The 24,382-nt window shown below is 46.8% G+C and overlaps 1 protein-coding gene across 8 annotated transcripts in view; it reads right to left on the reverse strand.

Annotated features, from left to right (window-relative positions):
• Nucleotides 1-7,194: 7,194 nt before the first annotated feature.
• The window catches only part of IQSEC2 (IQ motif and Sec7 domain ArfGEF 2), a 188,653-nt gene continuing 171,465 nt past the window's right edge, over nucleotides 7,195-24,382 (reverse strand). For 7 of the 8 annotated variants that reach the window (XM_083158839.1, XM_083158841.1, XM_083158840.1 and 4 more), the window contains 9 exons: nucleotides 23,173-23,295; nucleotides 22,916-23,082; nucleotides 22,581-22,720; nucleotides 22,341-22,466; nucleotides 22,154-22,253; nucleotides 21,538-21,699; nucleotides 21,175-21,348; nucleotides 13,782-13,831; nucleotides 7,195-13,418 (listed from right to left, as the gene is read on the reverse strand). In XM_083158839.1, the coding sequence (XP_083014965.1) occupies nucleotides 12,492-13,418; nucleotides 13,782-13,831; nucleotides 21,175-21,348; nucleotides 21,538-21,699; nucleotides 22,154-22,253; nucleotides 22,341-22,466; nucleotides 22,581-22,720; nucleotides 22,916-23,082; nucleotides 23,173-23,295 (1,969 nt within the window). In that variant the 3' untranslated portion in view covers nucleotides 7,195-12,491. The remainder of the gene's footprint in view (nucleotides 13,419-13,781; nucleotides 13,832-21,174; nucleotides 21,349-21,537; nucleotides 21,700-22,153; nucleotides 22,254-22,340; nucleotides 22,467-22,580; nucleotides 22,721-22,915; nucleotides 23,083-23,172; nucleotides 23,296-24,382) is intronic. The other variant, XM_083158846.1, reaches the window with a different exon arrangement.

Consider the following 24,382-nt stretch of genomic DNA (forward strand, 5'->3'; position numbering starts at 1 on the left):
ACATTGTGTGTCCAAAAACCACCAAGGACTGCCGGGGAGTTTAAGGGAAATTGGACACAATCATTATTGTAAGACCGGTCTTTCTGATGTATGGCCGGCTTAAGGACAATGCCAAATAAAATAAAATCTATTGGTCTATGTAGCATTGATGAAGGTAAAAAGGGGATTTGGATTACCTACCGGTAAATCCTTTTCTCGTAGTCCGTAGGGTATACTGGGGTTCAGGTAGACAATGGGGTATAGATGGGTCCAAAGGAGCCGGTGCACTTTAATAAAAATTAACATCCTGTGTGCTGGCTCCTCCCCTCTATGCCCCCTCCCACAGCCCAGTTTAGAAAACTGTGCCCGAAGGAGACGGTCATACTATGAGAGGAGGAATAACTTTAACTTTAACTACCAACAGCATAACACTGACGAAACCAGTCAGTCAAACACGCCAAACAGTAGAACGAAGCACAGAGGTGGGAGCCCAGTATACCCTACGGACTACGAGAAAAAGGATTTACCGGTAGGTAATCAAAATCCCCTTTTCTCTAACGTCCTAGGGTATACTGGGGTTTAGGTAGACAATGGGGACGTCCCAAAGCTCCCACAACGGGCGGGAGAGTGCTGAGGTCCCTGTAAAACCGAATTTCCAAACTGTAGATCCTCTGATGCCAGAGTATCAAAACTGTAAAACCGTACAAAGGTATTGTTCCCCGACCAGGTGGCTGCCCTACACAACTGTAGTAATGAAGTCCCCCGAGCAGCCGCCCACGAGGCACTCACCGACCTGGTAGAGTGAGCGGATATGGAGGCCGGAGCAGGAATCGAGGCCTGCGAATAAGCCATCTGAATAGTTAATCTAATCCATCTGGCGATGGACTGCTTTGTCGCTGGACATCCGATCTTTCTAGCATCATATAGAATGAAAAGAGCATCAGACTTCCTTGTACGCGCTGTTCGAGAAACGTAAGTCCTCAAGGCTCTGACCACATCCAAAGATTTAGGGGTGGAAGAACCAGTAGTAACCGATGGAACCACAATGGGCTGGTTAATATGAAAAGCCGAGACCACCTTCGGGAGGAACTTCGGCCCTGTACGCAGCTCAGCTCTGTCTGCATGAAAGATTAGATATGGACTTCTGCAAGATAGTGCGCTCAGCTCGGAGACTCTTCTACCAGATGCTAACGCCAATAACAGAACCGTTTTCCAAGTAAGGAACTTTATTTCTGCTGTCTTCAAAGGCTCGAACCAGGATGATTGTAGAAACTCCAAAACGAGGTTTAGATCCCAAGGCGCCACCGGACTTTTGAAGGGTGGCTGGATGTGTAGGACCCCTTTGATGAAGGTCTGCACCTCTGGGAGAGTCGCCAACTGTCTCTGAAAAAATATAGACAGTGCAGAGATTTGGACCTTGATGGATCCTAGCCTAAGGCCCAGATCAACACCAGCCTGTAAAAATCTAAGGAATCTTCCCAATTTGAATTCCGAAGGAGAAAATCTATGGCTTTCACACCAAGAGACATACCGCTTCCAGATTCTGTAGTAATGCTTTGAAGTGACCATTTTTCTCGCCTGGAGCATAGTCGGAATAACGGCACTTGGGATGCCTTTTCTTGCTAGGATTTCCCTTTCAATCTCCACGCCATTAAATTTAGCCGACGTAAGTCGTGATAAATGAACGGCCCTTGCTGCAGAAGATCTGGTCGATGTGGCAGAGGCCAAGGGTCTTCCAGAGACAGGGACAGAAGGTCCGCAAACCAGGTCCTGCGCGGCCAATATGGGGCGATGAAGATCACCAGAACCCTTTCCCGTTTTATCCTCTTGAGAATTCTCGGGATCAATGGGATGGGGGGGAATAGGTAAATGAAACTGAAGGGCCATGGCGCCGTCAGTGCGTCCACCGACACTGCCAGAGGATCCCGCGTTCGAGAGCAATACCTCGGAAGCTTCTTGTTCATTTGTGAGGCCATCATATCTGCCTGAGGACGCCCCCACCTGTCCACCAGCATTTGAAAAATCTGAGGGTGTAGACTCCACTCCCCTGGGTGTAGAGTGTGTCTGCTGAGATAATCCGCTAGTAAGTTTTGTACTCCCGGAATGAAGATGGCCGATATGGCCTCTGCGTGGTTTTCCGCCCACCTTAGGATTTTTGCCGCTTCTCTCATGGCAGACCTGCTTTTTGTGCCCCCTTGGCGATTTATATATGCCACTGCCGTGACATTGTCCGATTGGACTTGAACTGATTTTCCTCTCAACAGATCGGAGGCCTGTAGTAAGGCCTGATGTATTGCTCTTAGTTCCAAAATGTTTATGGGGAGAGAGGCCTCCTGCTCTGACCATAGACCTTGAAAGTGAACTCCTTGAGTTACTGCTCCCCAACCCTTCAAGCTGGCATCTGTTGTTAGGAGTACCCATGGGTGAATTCCAAACTTCCTTCCCTCTAGAAGGTTGGATGACTTCAGCCACCACAGGAGGGAGACTCTCATTTCCGATGACAGAGTGACCAAGGAGTGCATGTGGAGGTGAGAACCCGTCCACTTGTTTAAGAGGTCCAGTTGGAAAGTCCTCGCATGGAAGCGTCCGTAGGGAATCGCTTCGTATGCTGCTACCATCCTCCCGAGTAGTTGTATGCAGGAGTGGACAGATATTCTGCGCGGTTTCAGAACCAACCGCACCATCCTTTGGATGGCCAAAACCTTCTCCATTGGCAGGAAGACCTTCTGTGCCACCGTATCTAGTATCATCCCTAGGAAGAGAAGTCTTTGAGATGGTACCAGCTGCGACTTCTTTAGATTCAGTATCCATCCGTGTGTCGACAGGATCCTGGAGGTGGTGCTGACACTCTCCTCCAGTAACTCTCTGGTGGGGGCCTTTATTAAAAGGTCATCCAGGTATGGCACAATATTCACTCCGGCCCGGCGGAGTAGAAGCATCATCTCTGCCATGACCTTCGTGAATATCCGAGGGGCTGTGGACAGGCCAAACGGCAAAGCCCTGAACTGGTAGTGGTCGTTTAGAATCGTGAAGCGAAGATAGGCCTGATGTGGCGGCCATATCGGGATGTGAAGGTAGGCATCTCTTATGTCTAACGACACCAAGAACTCCTTTTCCTCCAATCCCGAAATGACCGCCCTCAAGGACTCCATCTTGAACTTGAAAGTCTTGAGATGCATGTTCAGAAACCGAAGATTCAGTATAGGGCGTACCGAACCGTCTGGTTTGGGTACGACGAACACGTTGGAGTAGTATCCCTTTCCCCTGAGATGGGTAGGTACTGGAATTACCACAGCCTGATCTATTAGTTTCCGAACCGCCTCCAGAAGGTTCCTTTGAGATTCTTGTGAAGCTGGTAAGGCTGACTTGAAGAATTTTTGAGGCGGGGTAGAGGCAAACTCTATTCTGTATCCCTGAGTCACTATTTCTAGCACCCAGGGGTCCAGGGCAGACGCCCGCCAGACCGGACTGAAATGTTGTAAACGTGCTCCCACTGGAATGTCCCCCCCTTGAGGAAGAGAACAGTCATGCTGAGGGCTTTTCCTGAGTGGAGGTGTGAGCCTGATCGGGCAGGACTGCTGACTGGGTTCTGTGGGACTTGCCTCTTGTGCCTCTTACTGCATTTGAGGCTCCACGGCCTCTGGACCTGAACCTCGCGGTCCGAAAGGACTGCAAGGAGGGGCCTGAATAATTTCTCCGCGGGGGTGGAGGGGCAGACGGCAAGTAAGTGGACTTCCCAGCAGTTGCCTGTGAAATCCACTTATTTAGTTCTTCACCGAATAGAGCCTCCCCGGTGAAAGGTAAAGCCTCTACACCCCTCTTAGACTCTGGGTCGGCCGCCCATTGTCGCAACCATAAGACTCTGCGGGCGGAAACAGACATCGTGTTTGTCTGAGCTGCCACCACGCCAATCTCTTTTAACGCTTCACATAAGAAATCCGCAGATTCCTGGATATGCCTCAACAGAGTAAGCATATCCACTTGAGGGTTATCCTCTTGTAAGTCAGCCTGAATTGCCTCAGCCCATTTGCTAATGGCCTTGGTTATCCAACAACCTGCAATAACTGGCCTCTGAGTTGCCCCAGATGCCACATAAATAGCCTTTAATGTAGTTTCCAGCTTTCTATCTGCTGGATCTTTCAAAGATACTGCCCCGGGGACTGGGAGCACTATCTTTTTAGAGAGCCTGGATAGTGATGTATCCACTGCCGGTGGGGTCTCCCACAACTTCCTATCCTCGGGAGGGAAAGGAAAAATAGATCGGAACCTTTTAGGCACCTGAAATCTCTTTTCTGGGTGAGCCCAGGACTGTTGAAATTTCCTATTAAGCTCTGTAGAGACAGGAAAAGTGACAGAGGATTTTTCTTTTGTAGAGAAAAACATTAGTTCTGTCTGTTCCTCTTCCTTGTCAGGAAGATTTAGGACCTCTCTAATAGCAAAGATGAGAGCATCCACCCCTTGAGAGTGAGATTCCTCAACTACCTCAGGAATATCTACTTCATCCTCCTCTAATTCCTCATCTTCAGTGTCTGTGCCAAGCAGAGCAGGCAAAGAGCGCTTTTGAGGAAGAAGCTTAGGTGGCCTTTGAGCAGCAGGTGTAGCTCTAAGATCAGCCACAGACTTCTGTAAATCATGTCTCTCCTGTCTAGCCACAGCTAATTCAGAAGAAATAGAAGACATCATTCCCTTAATGGAATCCAACCAAGCAGGCTCCTGGCTGCTAGTACCCTGCTCAGGTGGCATACAGCTTTCACACACAAGAGACCCCTCCACCAGGGGGGTGAATTTTGTGTGGCATGACTGACATACAGACTTCTTCCCTGCCATGCTGTCGGAAAGTATATAAAGCTTTTATAAGACTATCTGCACCCACAGAGCAACTGTCTCTTCCCCAAGCAGTGAGAAGGGACAGAGAGAGAGAGCCAGCACACAAGCCCTTAGCTGGGCGTTAGGTAGGCACCCGGGCTAACAACAATCGCAGTTTTGTCCTACAGAGGACAAAAGTGTGGCACTATACAAGCACCCACGGACCCCCACAACCCCACTGTGTTACCAGTCTGTTGTACGGTCTCTGCTGCGTCGTCGCGGTGCCCTCAGCAAGCTGTAATGGCGCCGGCTGCTGCTGCTTTTTCGCGCTCTCCGGGAGGCTCCGCCCCCAACATGGCGCGGCTCTGTGTAAAATACACGCCGCCGCGGCTACAAGAATCCCTATTAAAGGGAGACTTATTGCCGCCGTTCTCCGTCACTCTGATGGGGCGGCGGGCTGATGGTGTGCTCGTCAGTCCTTAATGACTGCGGTAACATCACCGTCCGGGACCAAACCCCGGCAGCAGGACACGGACCATTAACCCTGTAAGAGGTTGGTGCCGTGTCCCTCCATCAGTACAGCAGTAAGCTCAGCTTGCTGCAAAATAAAAGTAAAAAATAAAAATAGAAAAATAACGTAAAAACTCTGGAGCTCCAGAGTGTGCTACCGGCCCGTAGGGCACTTTTTTCTAAACTGGGCTGTGGGAGGGGGCATAGAGGGGAGGAGCCAGCACACAGGATGTTAATTTTTATTAAAGTGCACCGGCTCCTTTGGACCCATCTATACCCCATTGTCTACCTGAACCCCAGTATACCCTAGGACGTTAGAGAAATAGCGATAGACATGCAATGAAATCCTCCTGCTTGCCCAAAGCAACACATTTCATCATTAACGCGAGTACTCAATCGGACCATACACCTTTACACTCTTCAGTTAATTGGCCACCAGGGAGATTTGTCAAACCTTCTCCAAGGAGCTGTTATGTTAGCAAGCATTTTTCAAGAATATACGTTGCTATTGGCAACAAATGAACTATATATTTTTAAAAGGTTTCCGGGGTCTATATTCTGTGTGCCTTGAAGAGAAATCAAATACCAACCCAATCAGCTCCTGCCATGTGACAGGCTGTTTGAAAAATAAAAACTGACAGGAACTCATTGGCCAGTACTTTCTACACTTTTTCCTTAGAGATGACTTTCGAGGGGTTGAAATCATCGATGGTCTATGACTTCTTTTACCATCGATGATAGTTTCCCGTCATCGTTTGTATATTTTTTCACCAAGCGTGGGATCACGTAGCTTTGCTCAACCCCCCGACACAAGTTTCAACCCGAGCCCTAATTGGCTTGTAGCTTACTTATCAGGAAAGCAGAGGTGATGATCGTGGGTGAAACTATTGATGAGTTTCTTACAGATGAACAATAGTAGATTTACCTGCACTTCAAGATAATAACTGGATCGGGGTCAGCTGCAAGTTCAAACTAAGGGCCTGATTCAAGATCAATCGTTCCCCAGCGTATTTACTCTGGGGACCGATTATGTGGCAATGCCAGGGCCTCTGTACGAACGCCTTCCGTGACTGCCACAGTCACGGGTAGGGAAGGGTGTGTGTGTGTGTGCGTGTGTGTATGGGGGGGGGGTATGAGGGGAACGCCCAACGTTTGATGGGTGTCCCCATGAAAGTGCTGGGCATTCCCTGGGAGCATGGGTGGGCCAATGCCTGCTGGGGGTGGGCAGCAGACTTGACAGGATGCTGAAGGAAATAAGTCAGTTCAGGCTGGCTTTTATTTCCAAAGGGGAGAGAAAACATTAGACGGTCGGCAACCATCTAATGATTTCTCTCCACTCGCAGGGTACTGAGAGGATTCAGCATCTCTGGGCTCACTAAGCATCGAACGAATGCTGCTTATTGAACCTTACTGAATCACCCCCCAAGTTTGTTCACTTGTGCAGGGTTTCTTACAGATTGTATACACCGGGGATGGGAAACCTTCGGCCCTCCAGCTGTTGCTGAACTACACATCCCAGCATGCCCTGCAGCAGTTTTGCTTTTTGGCCATGCTAAAGCTTATGCAGGGCATGCTGGGATGTGTAGTTCAACAACAGCTGGAGGGCCAAAGGTTCCCCATCCATGGTATACACCATCAATGGATAACCAACCATAAAAATTTTTTTTTAGGATAAACTCATTACCAGCAGAACATCCTAACAGCTATGTCAGCGCAGTTGGCTGTGCACACCCAAACAGGGCAACACTTGACATGCTCCATCGGACGCCATCTAGTGGCCTCCGGCGCACAAAACACCCCCATAGCGGAGAGGAGCAGCTTAAGCCTTTTATTATATAGGATGTACTGTATGCAGAAACGAGACACCAGGTGAATAAAAAAAAGAGAAAGGACACAATAGAATACACACCAGTAACAGACTTTTTTTTCCATTTCTGTGGCATTAAATATACACAATATATACATCTGGATTTAATATATATTTCATAGGATTTTCATTTACCCCTGGATCCCGCCCCCAAGCACACCCCCACACAAAAATAAATCAGTCCATAACTGGGCGTAAAAACAGACCTAAAAATAATAGAATCAAATGAAAATAAGGACAAGATACCTGTCCCACAGAGAAATGGCGCAATACTTCCCCATAAAGCCCTCTCCCACCCCCCACGCGGCACAGGCTGGATTACCATTCCATAGGAAATATTTATCATATATAGTCTATACACACATCCAGAACTGTACAGCAGTGCTGTGCCTGCAAGCAGCACACCACAAGCATGCCATGTGCATACACAAGGGGACTGAACCCAGTTAAAGAGAAAAATAAAAAAAAAATGGCACTTTTTGGCCGTGTGGGAATAAAAATAAATACTTTTTTTTTTTTTTTAAACGATAGTGAATGAATCTGCCTCACCTATCTCTGCTGGACAGTGTCACAGACCAAAGGCGTCAAAAACACTCCAATGTCACATCATTTGTGAGAATAACAAACTCTATTGGGTCTTAATGAGCTTTCTGAGACTGGACAGAGTGGTAATTCCAATTTGAGGCGTCTAAATTAAAATGAGTCATTTATAGTGAGTATATAATTTTTATAGTTAGAATCGCTGCAGAAGGTCTATACTGAACAAAACAGCACCTCCCACAGGACACCCTGAGAATTACTACAACATTTCATCAAACGTTTATATGTAATTGATGACTAGCGGTAATGTACTATGTAGGTAGTGACCTAGTGTGGCGAGGGTAGCAGTGTCTGCCATGTCTTAGATTAAAAAAAACCCCACCGTGGCAACGTCTGCTCGGCAATAAGGAGGCTCTCATCCAATCAGATTGTGCGCAGTTACATTTGCGGATACATATTAAATGTTCACGTTTTTTCCGTTAGACAATTCTTGTGTAAAGGCCATTTTAGTGTGTAGGGTAAGGGATTGCTCTTTACTAGCAACTAGTTAAAAGCCATTCAAATTGCCAGCTTTTGCAATGTACTTTCACTTTGAGCTGTGACAGTTTTTACTTTCACTTTGAGCTGTGACATTTTAGCCCACAATCTTTCCACCCCACCCCCAATCTGCTCCTACCTCCAATCTCTGTCTTCACAGCTTCCCTCTCTCCATATCTACCAAGTTTGAAACAGTGTCCCTGCAAAAATGGCTTTAGTTTTGTCCGTCGAATTGCCTCTAGTGGCTACTGAACGTATTTCACCTCATAGAGGTGAGGAATACTTAGCCATATATATGTGCCACCTTTTATTCGGTTCATTACTGGACTTAATAAGAACACCATGTTTAAAGAATATTACACAAACGTTTTGTGGTAAATCCCCTTAAACCGGTTCCGCTTCTATTTAATTTTTAGGTCTGTTATAGTTTTGGTTATAGTCCAACATGTTAAGCCTATTAACATGGTCCTCAATAGAAGAGGCTATGTTAACAACTAATAATACTGCCAGTTGACTCATTTAAAGCAGTATTACTATCTGGGAAGTAATCTTAAGAATGTTCCAGTGGTGTCGAACTCATGGCCCTCCAGCTGTCGTGGAACTACACGTCCCAGCATGCCCTGCAACAGTTTTTATAAAATGGATTGCTAAAACTGTGTCAGGGCATGCTGGGAAGTGTAGTTCCACAACAGCTGGAGGGCCATGAGTTTGACACCACTAGTTTAAACGCTCGTTCTAGAAATGGCCTCTGAATTCATTTTGACGCTAGTTTAGATTTAGCAGTACAAATCCTGCCCCATACGCCCATATGCATGCACAGAGCTGCAACATCGGTCCTCAGACCGAATTCGGCTCACAGCGAGCTAACCTGAATCACCCCTATATGCACAGATTTGTCTGACTGTAGTCAAAGGAATATTAAATGTATATACTACAGATCGCCAAGATGAGTAAAAACAGTATTTATATGGTCTACACAAGCCACACACAGGCCACGGTACATTGGAATGACCTTCTAAGGAAAGAATATGGGGATAATTGCAGATGACAACAAGGTCATTACATTAAAGTGCATTATATAAGATAAATCTTCTGTACACGGGACTTTTTGAAGCATAGAATGGTAAATAATGAAGAATACAAATCAGCAAAAGAAAAATTGCCGTTTGTAACATCTGCAGGCAAATGCAGGTTCTTTGAATGCACTCACAGGCTTAGAACTTTGAGGAAGAATTTAGTATTAGAGATGAACTTTGATTTTAGACCTATGGGCCTGACAGCAATTTATTTTGTGTCTGGAACAAACCATGAAAGGCGAGCAAATACATTTCTATAGTTTATGTGTAGGGTAAATATGCTCTTCTTTTACAAGTATCCTACAGATGTTCGCTTTCTTTTTACACTGCACTTTGGATTTCAGTTGGTTGCGTCTGGCCCACCTGCATTTCAGCATGGTGTTGGCCATATGCGTGCTTTTTTGCTTTGCTAACAAAGCAGCTGAATCAACCCTATGGGCACGATTCAGACCTGTTTGCAGCCTAGCAAATAGGTAAACTCCGTACGCTTACATATTCCCTCGCATGCTGCCGCACAGGCGAAAAATCGTTCGAGGGTCGCCGACCTTCTAATGATTTTTTTCCCCGTTTGCAGATAACAGTCAGTCTAGACTAACTTTTATCTAGGCCGGAGATGGCTGAATTCGGGGCGGGTGCTGACGCCAAGTGACATCACCCGCCCGCCCGAGCAGGCATCGACACACCTCCGTTCGCAGAGGAACACTCAACGTTTAAAAAAACCCGCTGGGTGTCCCCCCTGCACCAGCCAGCTGCCCGCCCCCCCTGCACCAGCCAGCTGCCCGCCCCCTTCCCTCACCTGCAAGTGCCTCTGCGACCGAGTAAACCTGAATGCGGCCCTATATCTGGCTAGCTATACCCTATAGGACAAAGCCAGAAGGAAGAAATGTGTGGTATGCCTTACATTGTATGTGGGTAAAATAAAATATATTTATATATATAGATATATTACAGGAAAATACATTCTCCATAAGAATTCATACATTGCACCACCCAACTAGCTGCAATTTCACATTCATTATATCAGGGGAAATTTGGATATTTGGAACACAGATGGGTGTTGATACGAGAACAATTCTGTCACGCCCAAACGACAGGTTTAAAAAATTCATTCCTATACATACAAATCCTATTTTACATGACATTAATAGTAAATCTACTGTATATGGGCAGAGCGGAGGTTGTGTGCAGCTGCGAATTGGCCTTATCTATTGCACTAACTTGCCTACAAGTAGTGTACAATACAAGAGAATATTTTTTAAATGTAATCACTATTTGATATAATCTCCATGGTATAAAGCTACTACCTCAGTTCTTTATTGTAAAGGTTTCATATAGTCCCCAACGCTTTCTGCCCACCCTTGTAGGCACATCCCCCTGCAGCAGATCATGTTGTGCCTGTATATTTATCATTTAATAGAACTCACATGTGGCATAGGAAAGAGATATAAATAACAGATTAGTACTGGTTCCCACTAAAACCTATATCACATTTAGTTCAATGTACATTGGTGTTACATTGCTTTTGGTGGACAGAGAGATAGTGATCCCTGTTACAGGTTTAATATCATTGAGTGATCTAGTAGGAAGACCACAGCGTTTGCAGATTATCGGAACTGGTACCTGCAGGGATCTAAGCCGTATATTCCTTGCCTTTCAGCGCCGAGCTATACACGCAACTGCATGTAGAGCTACAGATGCCATTGCATATAGTATGGATCCGAGGAATGCGTCAGATGCCTATACCTTGATTAGGGTGTGGCTATGAATGGAAGATTTACAGTGGACTCTGAACTGTATACATGGAAGAGGCAGCCATTTTGTGGTCTGAACCAATGGTTTTGCTTATTAGTTCACAAGGAACTAGTTCCATTAATGGATCATGAGGTACGAAGTGCCTCCTGCCTCAGCGAGGTTACCGATTCACAGCGAGCTTACAGTTTAGCTTACAAAATGGCTGCCTCTTCTGCCTGTGTACACTACGAGGCTTATTTTGGGTGAATGTGGTTAAGGTGTGTGCTGCTGAGGTAATTCAATGCAGTTCTTGCGATACCCTTCCGTTCATCCGGAAAAATCTTCACATGAAAGAACATCTGAAGCAGACATACTACCTCGTACAAAGGATTATATAGATTTCTTTATATAGTTTAGATTTAAAAAAAAAAGCAGTGACTGCTTAATGATTGTGCGGTAATGGTCGTGCACAGAAGACACCCCAAAATGTATTTTCTTATTCCTATATACATTTTTTCTTAATGTTACTAAAGGGGGACCCATCCTTGCATTGTTTAGTGCAGGCATGTCCAAACTATGGCCCTCCAGCTGGTGTTAAACTACAAGTCCCATCATGCCTTGCCACAGTTTTGCTATTTGGCAATGCTAAACAATGGCAAGGCATGCTGGGATGTGTAGTTTCACAACAGCTGGAGGGCCATAGTTTGGACATGCCTGATTTAGTGGTTTATACCCTGGACTACAAATATACAGGGGAGTGTTTATAGGAGAGAGAATATAAAAGAGAGGGCTATTCTTGACACAATGCATGAATAGCACGGGATTGGGGGAACAGAGCAGGCCTCAAAGTCGCAGTAACTGGGAAGTGGTAGCATTGCTCCAGAGCCCATGCTTGCTCCTTCTGTAACCACAGCCAGCAGCCCGTCTCTCATCACATTCACAGGCCCTTATAGCAGTAGCAGCAGAGTTGGGTGTGACCCATAAGTCCTATTCTCTCTCCGATGCACAAGCAGACTCTCTCTTGTCACATACAAGTAACCGATTCACACGTTAGCACAACAATCCCTACACCATCACTTCCTACCAAGACTACACACATGGATCTTGGATATTCATCTCCTCTCAGGCCCTGGGTGAGCCTGGGGTTAGAGCAAGACCCACCTCCCAACCTAGTAGGACTAGCTTTCGTGCAGAGGAGATGGAAGGACGATGCATATATCAGTACTGACGGCTTTGTGTGTCACTGCTTTAAATGGCAGAAAGTTCCAGCGAGAGAGTATATGGTCAGCTGTGGCTTAGTCTTGGTGCTGAGGACTTCTGATGGGGAAGGGACAGCGGGGATCCTTCAGCCAGTTCCCCACGTGCATGCTGTTCCCTCGCTTCAGATCCTGCACCTTCTGTACGTGCTCCTGCCCCATGTCACCTGAGGGTCTGCCGGCGTCTTCTCACACTACCGTACTGATCCTGTTAACCGGTTTCTGTTTCGGGTTGCCCTGGGAGCTGTTTGTCCCCATGGGATGGTGGGAGGCATGCTGCGGCAGGGGGGATGTTGGAGGGAGAGGGGAGTGTGGCGTGAGGGGAGTATGAGGAGTGTGTGGAGATGGTGGGGGAAGAGGTGGATAAGATGGATGTGGTGGGATGGGCGATAAGGGGGAGCATGGAGACTGGTTGTGCTGCATGGGGTGCTGCGGATTGTACGGGGCCTGCTGGGGGCGCTGTTGCTGAGGAGGCATCTGAGAAGGGTGATGGCTGAACACGAAGTGCTTGGGTGGCTGCTTCTGCATGGAGTGTTGGGACTGGTGCATGTGCTGGGGGTAGGTGTGCGTCATGGCATGCTGCGGCACAGAGCCATACATGGGTAAGGGGGACTGCGGCTGGTTGGAAGGGTGCCTGCCGTGCAGGGTATACTGTGGGTGTGGAGAGCTGGGGGTCAGGGGAGGTGCTCCTACGGGTGGTCTCTTCTGCTGGCCTGGGCGCTGCAGTGTAAACTGAGCTGGCGATGGCGGCACATGATAGCGATGAGAAGGTGGCGGGGGTGGTTGGTGCTGCTGCTGAGGTGGTGCAGAAGATGGTGGAGGCTGGGAGTGATATGGAGGTGGAGGCTGAGCAAGAATTCCCTGACTGTGGCAGTACTGGGCATGCAGAGCCTGGATTTTGGATGGTCCATCAATCCCTGGTGGTGTGATAGGGTGGGCTGGCAATGAGGCTGGCGGCAAGTTCTGGAAGGGGCCCTTTCCTCTCTTGCTTCCAAACAGAGAGCCCAGGAAAGAGGAAGAATTGGATGCTGGTCTGGGAGTCTTGTATTCCTCCGGGGGCGGCGGTGGTGGAGCAGGAAGCCGCTGGTGAGGCCGGGGGCTGCTAATGATAGACCCCTGTGAGAAAAACACAAAGATATAAGAGAGACTCCAACATTATCACCAGTGGCAGCTTCAGAGGATGGGCTGCAGCACAGTCCAAAATACAAAGAGAGGCAACACACCAACTGCCAGTGAGCCAGTTTGGCACGGGAGTTGCAAGGACTCCCCTATTTGAACTTTGCGGCAACCCCTCCTCTGGAGCCTCCCCTGATTATTACATGCACTGCAACCCCCCCCCCCCCCACAATGACATCAAGAGGAGGGAAGAACAGTAAGCCGCTATCCCTTTAGCCCCACGACACAGGGTACTAGCTGGGTGGGAGGTAATGCTAGCAAACACACACACACAGTCACATGCAGCTGCATCTCAACACTTACTTCAATGGTGCTGTCCAGAGATCCCGCGCTGTTACGCCTCCCTCTCTTACCTATGCACCAAGTTAGTAACAAGCAAGCATTAAGGGGCAGGAGGTAGAAAGAGAGGAAGACGATGGATGAAAGGGTGGAGGAGATGGAAAGGCCAAAGGAAGAACGAGGGACTAACTGTGAGATGTGAGGGCAGATGCATTTATATGTAAGCGGGAACACACCGGGTGGAAACAGACAAATGCAGAGAACAGTAAGATCATGTCGAGAATAAAAGGGCATTTTGTGTGTGAGCAGTTTAGATACGCAGTCCCAATTTACACCCATAGAGGTGGCAAGCTGTCGAGTGATTGCTGCTGCTGTGCTGCAAGTTACATGCCTGCCCACGCAGCCTCTGGTTAATCTATGGCCTGTTATAAAGCCTCATCAACACTAGGTGGCAGCAAATCTCTACCATGTTCTGCATAAACTTGCAGCAATCTGAAAATTGCTAATGGGAGATACCAGGCCGGCACACTATACCAGGGTGACTGAGGATTATTTATCAAATCTAAAATCACAGTATCAGCACTGTCAGCCATGTACAACCAGGGCCATTATTTAGCGCTTTCAACAAGATTAATGCTGTTACGGCTGCAAAAGGACACGCGAGTCTCAATACTGCTTGGTCTGCACAATGTTTGTGTCCCAACACTCCCAGCGCCAGCAGCAGAAATCCATTCATACGTTACATCCCGCTCCCCTGCCTGCGACATTTAACTGCTTCTAGTCTTCGCAATGCACTGATCCAGAGAAAGAGGGAAGCATGTGAAGCCAAAAATCCTCCTCTACCTAATGGATATATGTAACCAAACCATCTATATATACCAGAGTCGGTGCTCGCTTTCATGTATCACTGTCTTGTTGGTAGGGTACTCTGCTGGAGCTCCCGGCAACTGTTGCCATGCACAGAAGAGGAATGCAGAGGATGGGTAGTATACACCTGGCATGGATGTGGGAGTGTACTGAACACTATCAGACTGGATAGCTGAGGTTCTCTGATAATGAGAGGCAATGTGCCCATTCGGTTTACAGTTATTGGGTCGACTACTGAAGGTCGACAGGCCTTAGGTTGACACTTGAAGTAGGTCGACATGGGAAAGGTCCACAGTGTCGGAAGGACAACAAGCATTAGGTCGACAATGGGATAATGAAATAACGCCTGTCGGCACATGGTTTAAAAAAAGTGAACAAATCATGTCGACCTTAAGCTTGTGTCGACACCCCCGTGTTGATTTATTTTAGGTGTGACTTAAGGCCTTCAGTGATCAACCCAAATTAGGTCAATGGCCAAATACCCGCCTATTCATAGCCACACACACAGCATCTCCAGTGGGTGATATTGTCTTCTGCTAAAGCGGTCTGTGGGGAAGGAGAACGTAATGTAGGGGATCCCCACTAGGGGAAGGGAAGGGTGGGGATGTGCTGTAAACTATACTAATAAAACTTGTGGAAACTCCCTTTAAAATAAAAGTAAAACTGAAGAGAAATATATTTAGATTTAATGGGTGACATTTAATGAGATGTGAAAACTGTTTTTTTTGGGGGCGATTTTTCAGCATAAATGGCCGAAATCGCACGGTTTTCCAAAATCGCATATTTAATGAGATGCAAAAAGTGACAAAAATGCGAATTTTGCCGCAAATTCGCACATTCTGAAGGTGTGATTTTTAGTAACACCGGATCTCGCATCCAGATGTTTTCCCATTATAAAGTATACAAATCGCATATTTAATGGCGAATTTGCCAGAACCATCATTGAGATCTGTGCATGGTCCGGTCTTAAACATTTATAAACATTGATCCGGACCTGGTTCCAAAAATACGGGGAACAAAAAGCGTTGGGGTCCCCCGTATTTCTGAAACCAGACTCGGACTCTTGGACCGGTCCTGGTTCCAAAAATATGGGGGAACCCCAGATTTTTTTTGTCCCCCGTATTTTTGGAACCAGGACCGGTCCAAGAGTCCGGGGCTGGTTTCAGAAATACGGTGGACCCCAACGCTTTTTGTCCCCCGTATTTTTGGAACCAGCTCCAGCTCAATGAGCCCAGGGCTGGTTATGCTCAGGAGGGGGGGACCTCACGCCATTTAAAAAAAAAAAAAAAATTCCACATTTCCTCAAATTCCCAAATTTTCATGACAAAAATCGCACATTTTCATGACTAACAATCGCACACAATCGCACTTTATCGCACCTTTTTACCCAGGTTTTGCAAACCATTAAATATGCGTATTCCGAGAAAAAAATGCAATTGTGAAAAGTGCGATAGGGTGCGATTCTGGAAAGTGACTAAAATTCGCATCCTATTAAATGTCACTCAATGTGTATTTAAAGGACTCTGGCAGCTGGACAATATAATGGTAGCACCATGAGTGAAGGAGGTTTTTTCGTAAAACTCCGCACTAGGGTACAAACCTATCATGCAGGCTATGGCTCTTAATAAAGTTGGCGTATAATGTACTTAACCAGCTGGATTGTATTACACAGTCTGATTGCGAATGCATTACCATCGTTGGCACTGGGTGCTGCAGACAACATGGAATAGGGGAAGTACACCTTATCATTTACAGTCTATTGCAGGCATTCCCAACTTCGGTCCTCAAGGTACACTTTTACCGATATCCGTGCTTGAGCACAGTTGGCTTAATGAGTACTTCAGTTTTTTTTTATTTAACCATCTGTGGTTAAGCCTGGACATCACTAAAACTTGCATTGTTATACTGGGTACACATTGATCGATATGTCGCCGTTCGCTGGCGATCGGCCATTGTGTACCAGCGATATGTCTGTTACCGATGTTGTTCACAGACATATAGCATAGGCTTTGCAACACAGCCAAAATCACTGTGCGTACAAGCGATCCGCCAATCACCCATACACCCATTGAACAAGACAGCGGTGATTGATAGCCCAACTGGGCAGACGCTTGTCACAACTGATTGGGCAGCATGTATGGAGAACACACTTCCCAATTCATCTAAAGATATATCTTCAGATAATTGCTATAGATGATTAGTATTCCGTATACGGTTCAGCATGTTGACATTGTTAACGTTGACACGAGAATGCTGACATTCACAATATCCCACTGACAAAATGTTAACATTGTGACTGTCAAAACAATTTTAGAGCTAAGCTACGGTTTAGAGATTTACAGTCAATAGGCCGACCACTATTGTTCGACAGGCAAAAGGTCAACACAAGCAATAGGTCGACATGAAAAAAGGTTGACATGAGTTTTTCATGTTTTTTTCCCCAGAAATGGGACATGTGGACATACAGTAGAGGGAGAATATAATAGTGTGCCCGAAGCATGGCGTGCGAAGAGAGCTGTGCAAGGGGACGCGGTACACTTATACGGTGTTCATATCAACTTATGTCAACATAGTCACACACAAAAAAATGAACTCATGTTGACCTTTTTCATGTTGACCTATTGCTTGTGTCTACCTTTTGACCATGTCAACCTTTTTCATGTGTCGACCCTAGGACCCATACTCGGTTTAGAGTTTGGTACAGAATCAACGCACAAAAGAATGGTCGACATTATGTCAGTGAGGATATTGTGAAGGTCAAATTATCTGACACCAGTATTTATTTCCACTGACCTACATGACGCTTGGTAATTGCATACACACTCACCAATCGTCGGCCGCATGTGTAGTGCCTGATGTCACAACTGGCCTAGCATTTACATATGCCCGCCGAGCTGTGATGTCACCGGCGGCCATTGCAGCAATATATCGGCCATGCTGCAAGGCCAACATAATATATCTATGAACTATATAGTGCACAGAATATATTGCTGGCACGCACCTGCTGATGGGTCCATGATATAAGTAATTGATGGAACAATATATTGGACAGAGTGTACCCAGTCTTAGACGGAATATCCACTTAGCAGTGGTAATGTCCCTGATAAACAAACCTTAGATCCGGAATAACATGTGGGTTGGGGGGATTATTCTGGATGTGTTGTCGCCCGGAAACTAGACATTTCTTGGCCCCCTAAACAGGGCTATAACTGGATAACTCAGTTATTACCATTAGGCTTAAATTGAGATCATTCTGTTTTCTTGGATGATGTGGACTTGGGTCTACAGGTTCTGGGGAAGATCCCATATAGTCATAACCTATCGTAATTAAAAGACCCCAGGCTGCCACCCAGTACTGCATAACAAACTTGTTCAAGTGATCCACCAATACTATGCCTTTCATCCTTTTACCTACACTGTAACCGATTGGTCAGGTCCACTAATTGAGTATACAACCGGGCAGTAATTAGGTTTTGTAGAATCTAAGATCCCACCATCCCAGGCCAAATTAGCAGAATGCAGATCAAACGGGCTACATAGCCTGACCAGCATGCTAATCAGCCAACGCCACATCTCTGCAAGGAGCACCACACCAGCATGGAGTATTGCAGTATCAGGCTGGCGAGGGAGAGACAGAGAGCTGCTTGGTTATGCAATATGCATACTGAACGTGCTTCCTCAAGGGGAGGGCGGAAAATAATTTTTTTACTACGCAGTTTAAATAGCTTGTAACTAACAAGAGAATACGGGTCAGAGGTTCTCTTTTCTAAGTGTGCAATGAACAAAATTGTTAAACAATGTGAATGATGCACAGTTGGAATCTCCCAAATCTCATTAAGTATTTGCTTAACTCTTAAGGCCTGCATCCACTAGTGCGATTTGGGGCCTTTTCAACCAAATCCGAGGCAGTGGGGCGAATTTTCAACCTCCAATTCCGACCCGCGGTCCTGTGGGCATCATATCGGAGATTGTCATTGCTGTTGAAGTGGGGAATGGAGTCGCATGCGACCTTCCCGGGGCGGCTCAAAGGGGTTGCTGCAACGTCTAACCTCAAAGAAGTTGCATTAGTGGATGGCGGCCTTAAGAAATTCCTATCTATAAATATTGTTAAAGAAGGATAAACTGCACCCCGACAGAAGATATTAGATTACGCTTTGCATTCTAATGCTGTGTACACACAGGGGAGATATATTGCTAGCAATATATTGCTTGCAATATATTGCTGAGCAATATATTGCTCGGTGTACTTGCAATATATCTCCGCAATATATTTCTCAGCAATATATTGCTCAGTGTCCAGTTTTTCAGAGGGACCAGCAATTTTCCATGAAAAGCAATTTTGACTAGATTTTTTTTACCCTCTATTTAAATTCATTTATGATTGACATGGGTTGTGGGAAGTCTGTATATGGTGTACTTGTGGAGTATCACGGCTCCCACGATGGCCATCGTATGCTAAAAAAATCGCATCGCATGCGATGCGATTGCACCCGATTTTGCACTGAAATACATCCAAATGCATTGAAATGTGTAGGAAACATGTGAAATGCCCCCAAATGTCATTTTTCATAGTGTACCACCCCCACTATCAACCCGAAGTGTGGCGAGCGCAGCGAGCCCGAAGCATGGCGAGCCCCGCGAGGGGACGCGGATACCTTCACAGGTATCCGCATCCCCTCGCGGGCTTCACAGGTGTCCGCGTCCGCTCGCCACGCTTCGTGTTGACGTTGATAGTGAGGGTGGTACACTATGAAAAATGACATTTGGATGCATTTCAGTGCAAAATTGGGTGCAATCGCATCGCATGCGATTTGTTTGTATGCGATGCGATCGCATGCGGTTTTTCAAAAGATCACAAAAAATCGGCTAAAATCGCATCCCATCGCATGCCATCTCATGCCACTACATTTGGCATGCGATGGCATGCGATGGGAGCCGTGATAATCCACAAGTACCTACAGATGTAGCAGGGGTCATCTTTGTAGGGGCAGGATAATCTAGCGGCAGCAGCCGCTAGTGCCCCGCTCCCACCAGGGGTGTGGGGGCACAAGACGGCCGTGCGGCCCCTGCCACCGGTCCCCACTGCCCCAACCCCTCCCCCCCCCCAAAAAAAATTAATTTATTAATTTTATTCATTTATTTATTTATTCATTTTTAATCTGCTCAGATACTATTGGTGTGGGGCAGCATGGTAATGCTCATGCTGCCCACCGATGGTGCAAATCACCATCGATGGGCAGCATGAACATAATCATGCTGCCCGACACCAATGCCCCCTTCATTTTAAATCTGCTCAGATACTATTGGTGTGGGGAAGCATGGTAATGCTCATGCTGCCCACCGATGGTGCAAATCACCATCGATGGGCAGCATGAACATAATCATGCTGCCCAACACCAATGCCCCCTTCATTTTAAATCTGCTTAGATACTATTGGTGTGGGGCAGCATGGTAATGCTCATGCTGCCCACCGATGGTGCAAATCACCATCGATGGGCAGCATGAACATAATCATGCTGCCCGACACCAATGCCCCCTTCATTTTAAATCTGCTCAGATACTATTGGTGTGGGGCAGCATGGTAATGCTCATGCTGCCCACCGATGGTGCAAATCACCATCGATGGGCAGCATGAACATAATCATGCTGCCCGACACCAATGCCCTCTACTACAGCCTATGCACTTACTGGATAGTGCGGCTGTGTAGTAGTGTGCTGATGTGGGGGAGCTGCTGCTGTGTGCGGCGCGCTGGAAGACCGGAGCAAGAAGCAGGGGCTGGCTCCGTGTCTCCGTCGGGTGGGCGGTGAGTGACAAGCCGGGTGGGCGGTGAGTGACAAGGCGGGTGGGCGGGTACCCGGCCGGGTACCCGGCCGGCGCAGGAGGCTAGTGTCGCTTGTCGCTGGTGCACAGTGCTTTGTGCACCAGCGACCTGCAATTTTGTGCAGAATCTGAGGAGCAAGCTCCTGCGACCAGCGACCATGAAGCGCTGGCCGCGGGAGCGCGCTCCCAGCCATTTATCGCTGGCTGCACATTAAATTACTGGCAATATGGTCACTGAGCGACCATTTTGCCAGCGATTTAATGCATAATTGCAGCCGTGTGTACGCACCTTGTCGTGTTGAATCTTGCAATGGTACATTATTCGGGATGTAGTTAATATGTCGACACTCGGGATTCCCGCGCTCAAGATGCGGAAGCCAGGATCCGGACTGCCGACATTACAGCCAGACAGCATCCTGATGCACAGGATCTATTCTCCCCCTTGGGCAATTCAGAGACTTTTAACAAACAATTCTTGGTTGCAATTGGCGGTTCTGGTCTCATCAGGCAAACCGCACGCAGGTGTATGGGAGCCTTTAGGCAAATTTGGAACTTTAGCCAATAAATGTTGAACTATTGAGGCTTCCTTGGTATTAGTTAAAAACACAGCTGACCTATAGAGAGAGTGGCTCCATGCTATCAAGTTTGTAAGATGTTTCTGGGCAGGACGCGGACATGTTTCATGAATGATGGAATGGAGGATCATGGGGGACAGGGAACAATACTTACCAACATCAGAAAGATCTCTTAGGGAGCTGCTCAGCGCACTCCTCTTCAGCCCTTCACCAAGGGCATACGTGTCATCCAGACTGGGCCGGCCTAGAGTGCCATTCACCGCTTCCTTCATCCCTGGACCCGGGGAAGTGTTTGGCCGCATGACACCTTTCTGCTTCTCCAGTTCGGCTAAAGAAAGCAGGGAAGCAGTTTTAGAACTACATAAAATTACTTCCTTATCCAGATAATAGACATCAGTGTACTTCAAACGTAAACCCAGATGACTGAGCAATGTGTAGCTAAAAAAACAAAACATTGCACATATGCATAGGTAATCTTATGTACTGTATAGATGACCATATCAAATCGGAGACTTACACTCTACTCTGTACTTCTCCATTTCCTGCACCTCTGCAATAGACTCTCGCAAATCACTGGTGAACCTCAATCGGTCTTGAAGGCTTGGAGCGTTGAAGATGATCAGTACCTTCCTATCACCACCAGGGGCAGCAGAGAGCAACTTGATGCCATGCTGGTAATCTGTGCACAAGAGTAACTGATTAAGGTGTATACTGATGGACAAACACATTATCAAATGGACTTTTGGCTGTTTAATGCTCACATGCAGTTTGGGGGGGGGGGAGGGAGGAGAGAAAATATTTAACTTTCAATATGGCGTCAATGTGACCTACGGTAGCTGATATCGGGTAAGTTATAATTGTACTCTATAGCGTACTTGCCTACTCTTCCGGAATGGCCGGGAGGCTCCAGAAAATCGGGCCCTCCTCCCAGCCCCCTGAAAGGATAGGCAAGCCTCCTGCCCCCTTTCAAGTACACCTGCTATTCGTGGTATTTCCTGTACTGGGGACGGGACTCAGAGCAAAGCTCCGTCCCTACCCCCCCTGAAAGTCTCTATATGCTCTATAGCACTACAATTGGGTCACATTGGGTCAAATACCCCCCTCGCCCCCAGGCAAAAGGTGTCACTACTCACAGGAGTTCTGGAAGAGCTGCATCTGCATGTCCACCAGTGGGAAGGACTGCCGGAAGCTGTAAGTCACTAAAATCTTCTTCTTCTGGAAAATCTTTGTAACCTACATATGATGAAAGATATACACGTTGGATTCTGTTTCCAGTACTTATTACCCGCTATTGACTAGCCAGATAAATCGTCAACTCACCACCAAAAGATCATTGAAGAGGAAGACCTCCCTTTGGTGCAGACCCATCCTCTGTGGACGGTTTGGATCTGGAACCTCGTAGAGCTGACAGCAGCAGACAAGTCGGCGGTGTGGAAGAGAGAGCACCTGTCATGGGGAGGAAATGAGCAGATACAGGGGTGAGAAAAGGAAAAATCCAAAAAGTAAAACAAAAAGAAAATCAGATTTAAAAAACTTTTTCAAGCAGGGCTGTCTTCTCACCGGTTTCTTTCCAACGATCATCCTCTCCACGGCTTGCACCTGAGATACATGGTCATCATTTGTTCTCAACTCTCGTCCCTGGATCCTCTGATATATGCCAACTAGTAAGTCTCGGGGAATGTCCTCTCCATTATCAACCCCTAGCAAGCACAAGAAATTACTTTTATTTGGGGGGGGGGGGACGGGGGGGGGGGGGGGGGGGGACACGGGACGGAGGGGACGAAACATGCACAAAACATATGAATGGGGGCTACCAAAAATAAAAAAAATAAAAAGTTTGCAGGATGATGTCTCCTCCTGTGTCTGTAGAGCCTTAATAAATGTCCCGCTCTTACCACGCAGATTTTTGATGAAGTCATCTAATTTCATTTTGCGCTCGGCTTTCACACTTGGGCTGTACATGTCCGTGTTGAGCAGGATGATGGCGAATGCCAGGATAAATATGGTGTCCGGATTACGGAACTGACGAACCAGTGCCGGATTACACACGCAGTAACGCTGACTGGGGACCAAAGAGATTGCAGAAGTGTAAATGTGGGGGAAGGGACTGCAGCGACAGTATACAGTACACAATGTGTGATGGAAGATTCACCTGAAAGCTTCAATGAGCCTTTCCACTTTCTGGGCCTCCCCCTGAACACGGATGTGGGCCTGGAACTTCCGAAGAGCATCGTCCAGATCCATGTTGGAGAAATCCATTTCATCCACCACACAGCTGGAAACATTAAAAAAAGGTAAGCAACGGGAAATCCAATAGTGATCGAAATAATTATCAGCATTAATAGAAGGCACAGTTATCGGTCATTGGGATTTTCACCCGTCCAGAATGGCAAGTTACAGCCAATCAGGGAACTGCCCATTACAGCCTATCAGGGAAGTTACTGTTACAGCCAATCAGGGAAGTGACCATTACAGCCAATCAAGAAACTATGTGAGGGGAAAAAGGTAGTACTATAGACTGCAGTAGTCCGTAAGTTGAGGACAATCTAATTGGTTCTATACAAATCAATGCACACAGTGAACACCTGTGTTTTTATTCATTTGTGATCTAAAACACAGGTTCTCAAACTTGGTCCTCAGGACCCCACACAGTACATGTTTTGCAGGTCTCCTCAAAGAATCACAAGTGAAATAATTAGCTTCACCTGTGGATCTTTTAAAGTAAGTCAATGAATGCACCTGTGCACCTGCCGGGTGCCCTGAAAATCGTGAACTGTCTGCCTGAGGACTGAGTTTGAGAACCCCTGATCTAAACGATGCTGTGACATTTTCAAGTGATCATATCACCCAGATGTAATAGCTTGGGAGATGTGAATCTGGCACAGCGATGTAATATGGCACTAACAGAGACATGACAAACTGCATACAGTCAGATGGTGGATTGTGTACTATACTAGTGTTCATTCTAGCACCCGCCATCTTTGAATACCCATGCAGTTCCTGTTCCCTGCCTGGGGTGTCGCTGTATGCTGTGGTGTTTCTAGCACAGGTCTGGTTGCATATCAGTGCTGATATACAGACCACACTGTGCTAGAAGAACTACAGCAGACAGCGACACCCCAGGCAAGGAAGAGGAACTGCATGGGTTTTCAAAGATGGCGAGTGCTAGAATGAACACTATACTATGTATTTTACTAGTTAGGATACAGTATTTACTACCCTCAGAAAACATTAACATTATGGACAATGTTGTGTTCCCTCTCCCACAAGATGGACAACACTATAACTATCGTGATCAGTACATCACAGGATTCTCTATTTAAAAGACATCTTTATCCTTTACAGAAAAGATGGCAACATCC

This window comes from Crinia signifera, chromosome 9 (assembly GCF_055691185.1).
Source record: "Crinia signifera chromosome 9, ASM5569118v1, whole genome shotgun sequence".
NCBI lineage: Eukaryota > Metazoa > Chordata > Amphibia > Anura > Myobatrachidae > Crinia > Crinia signifera.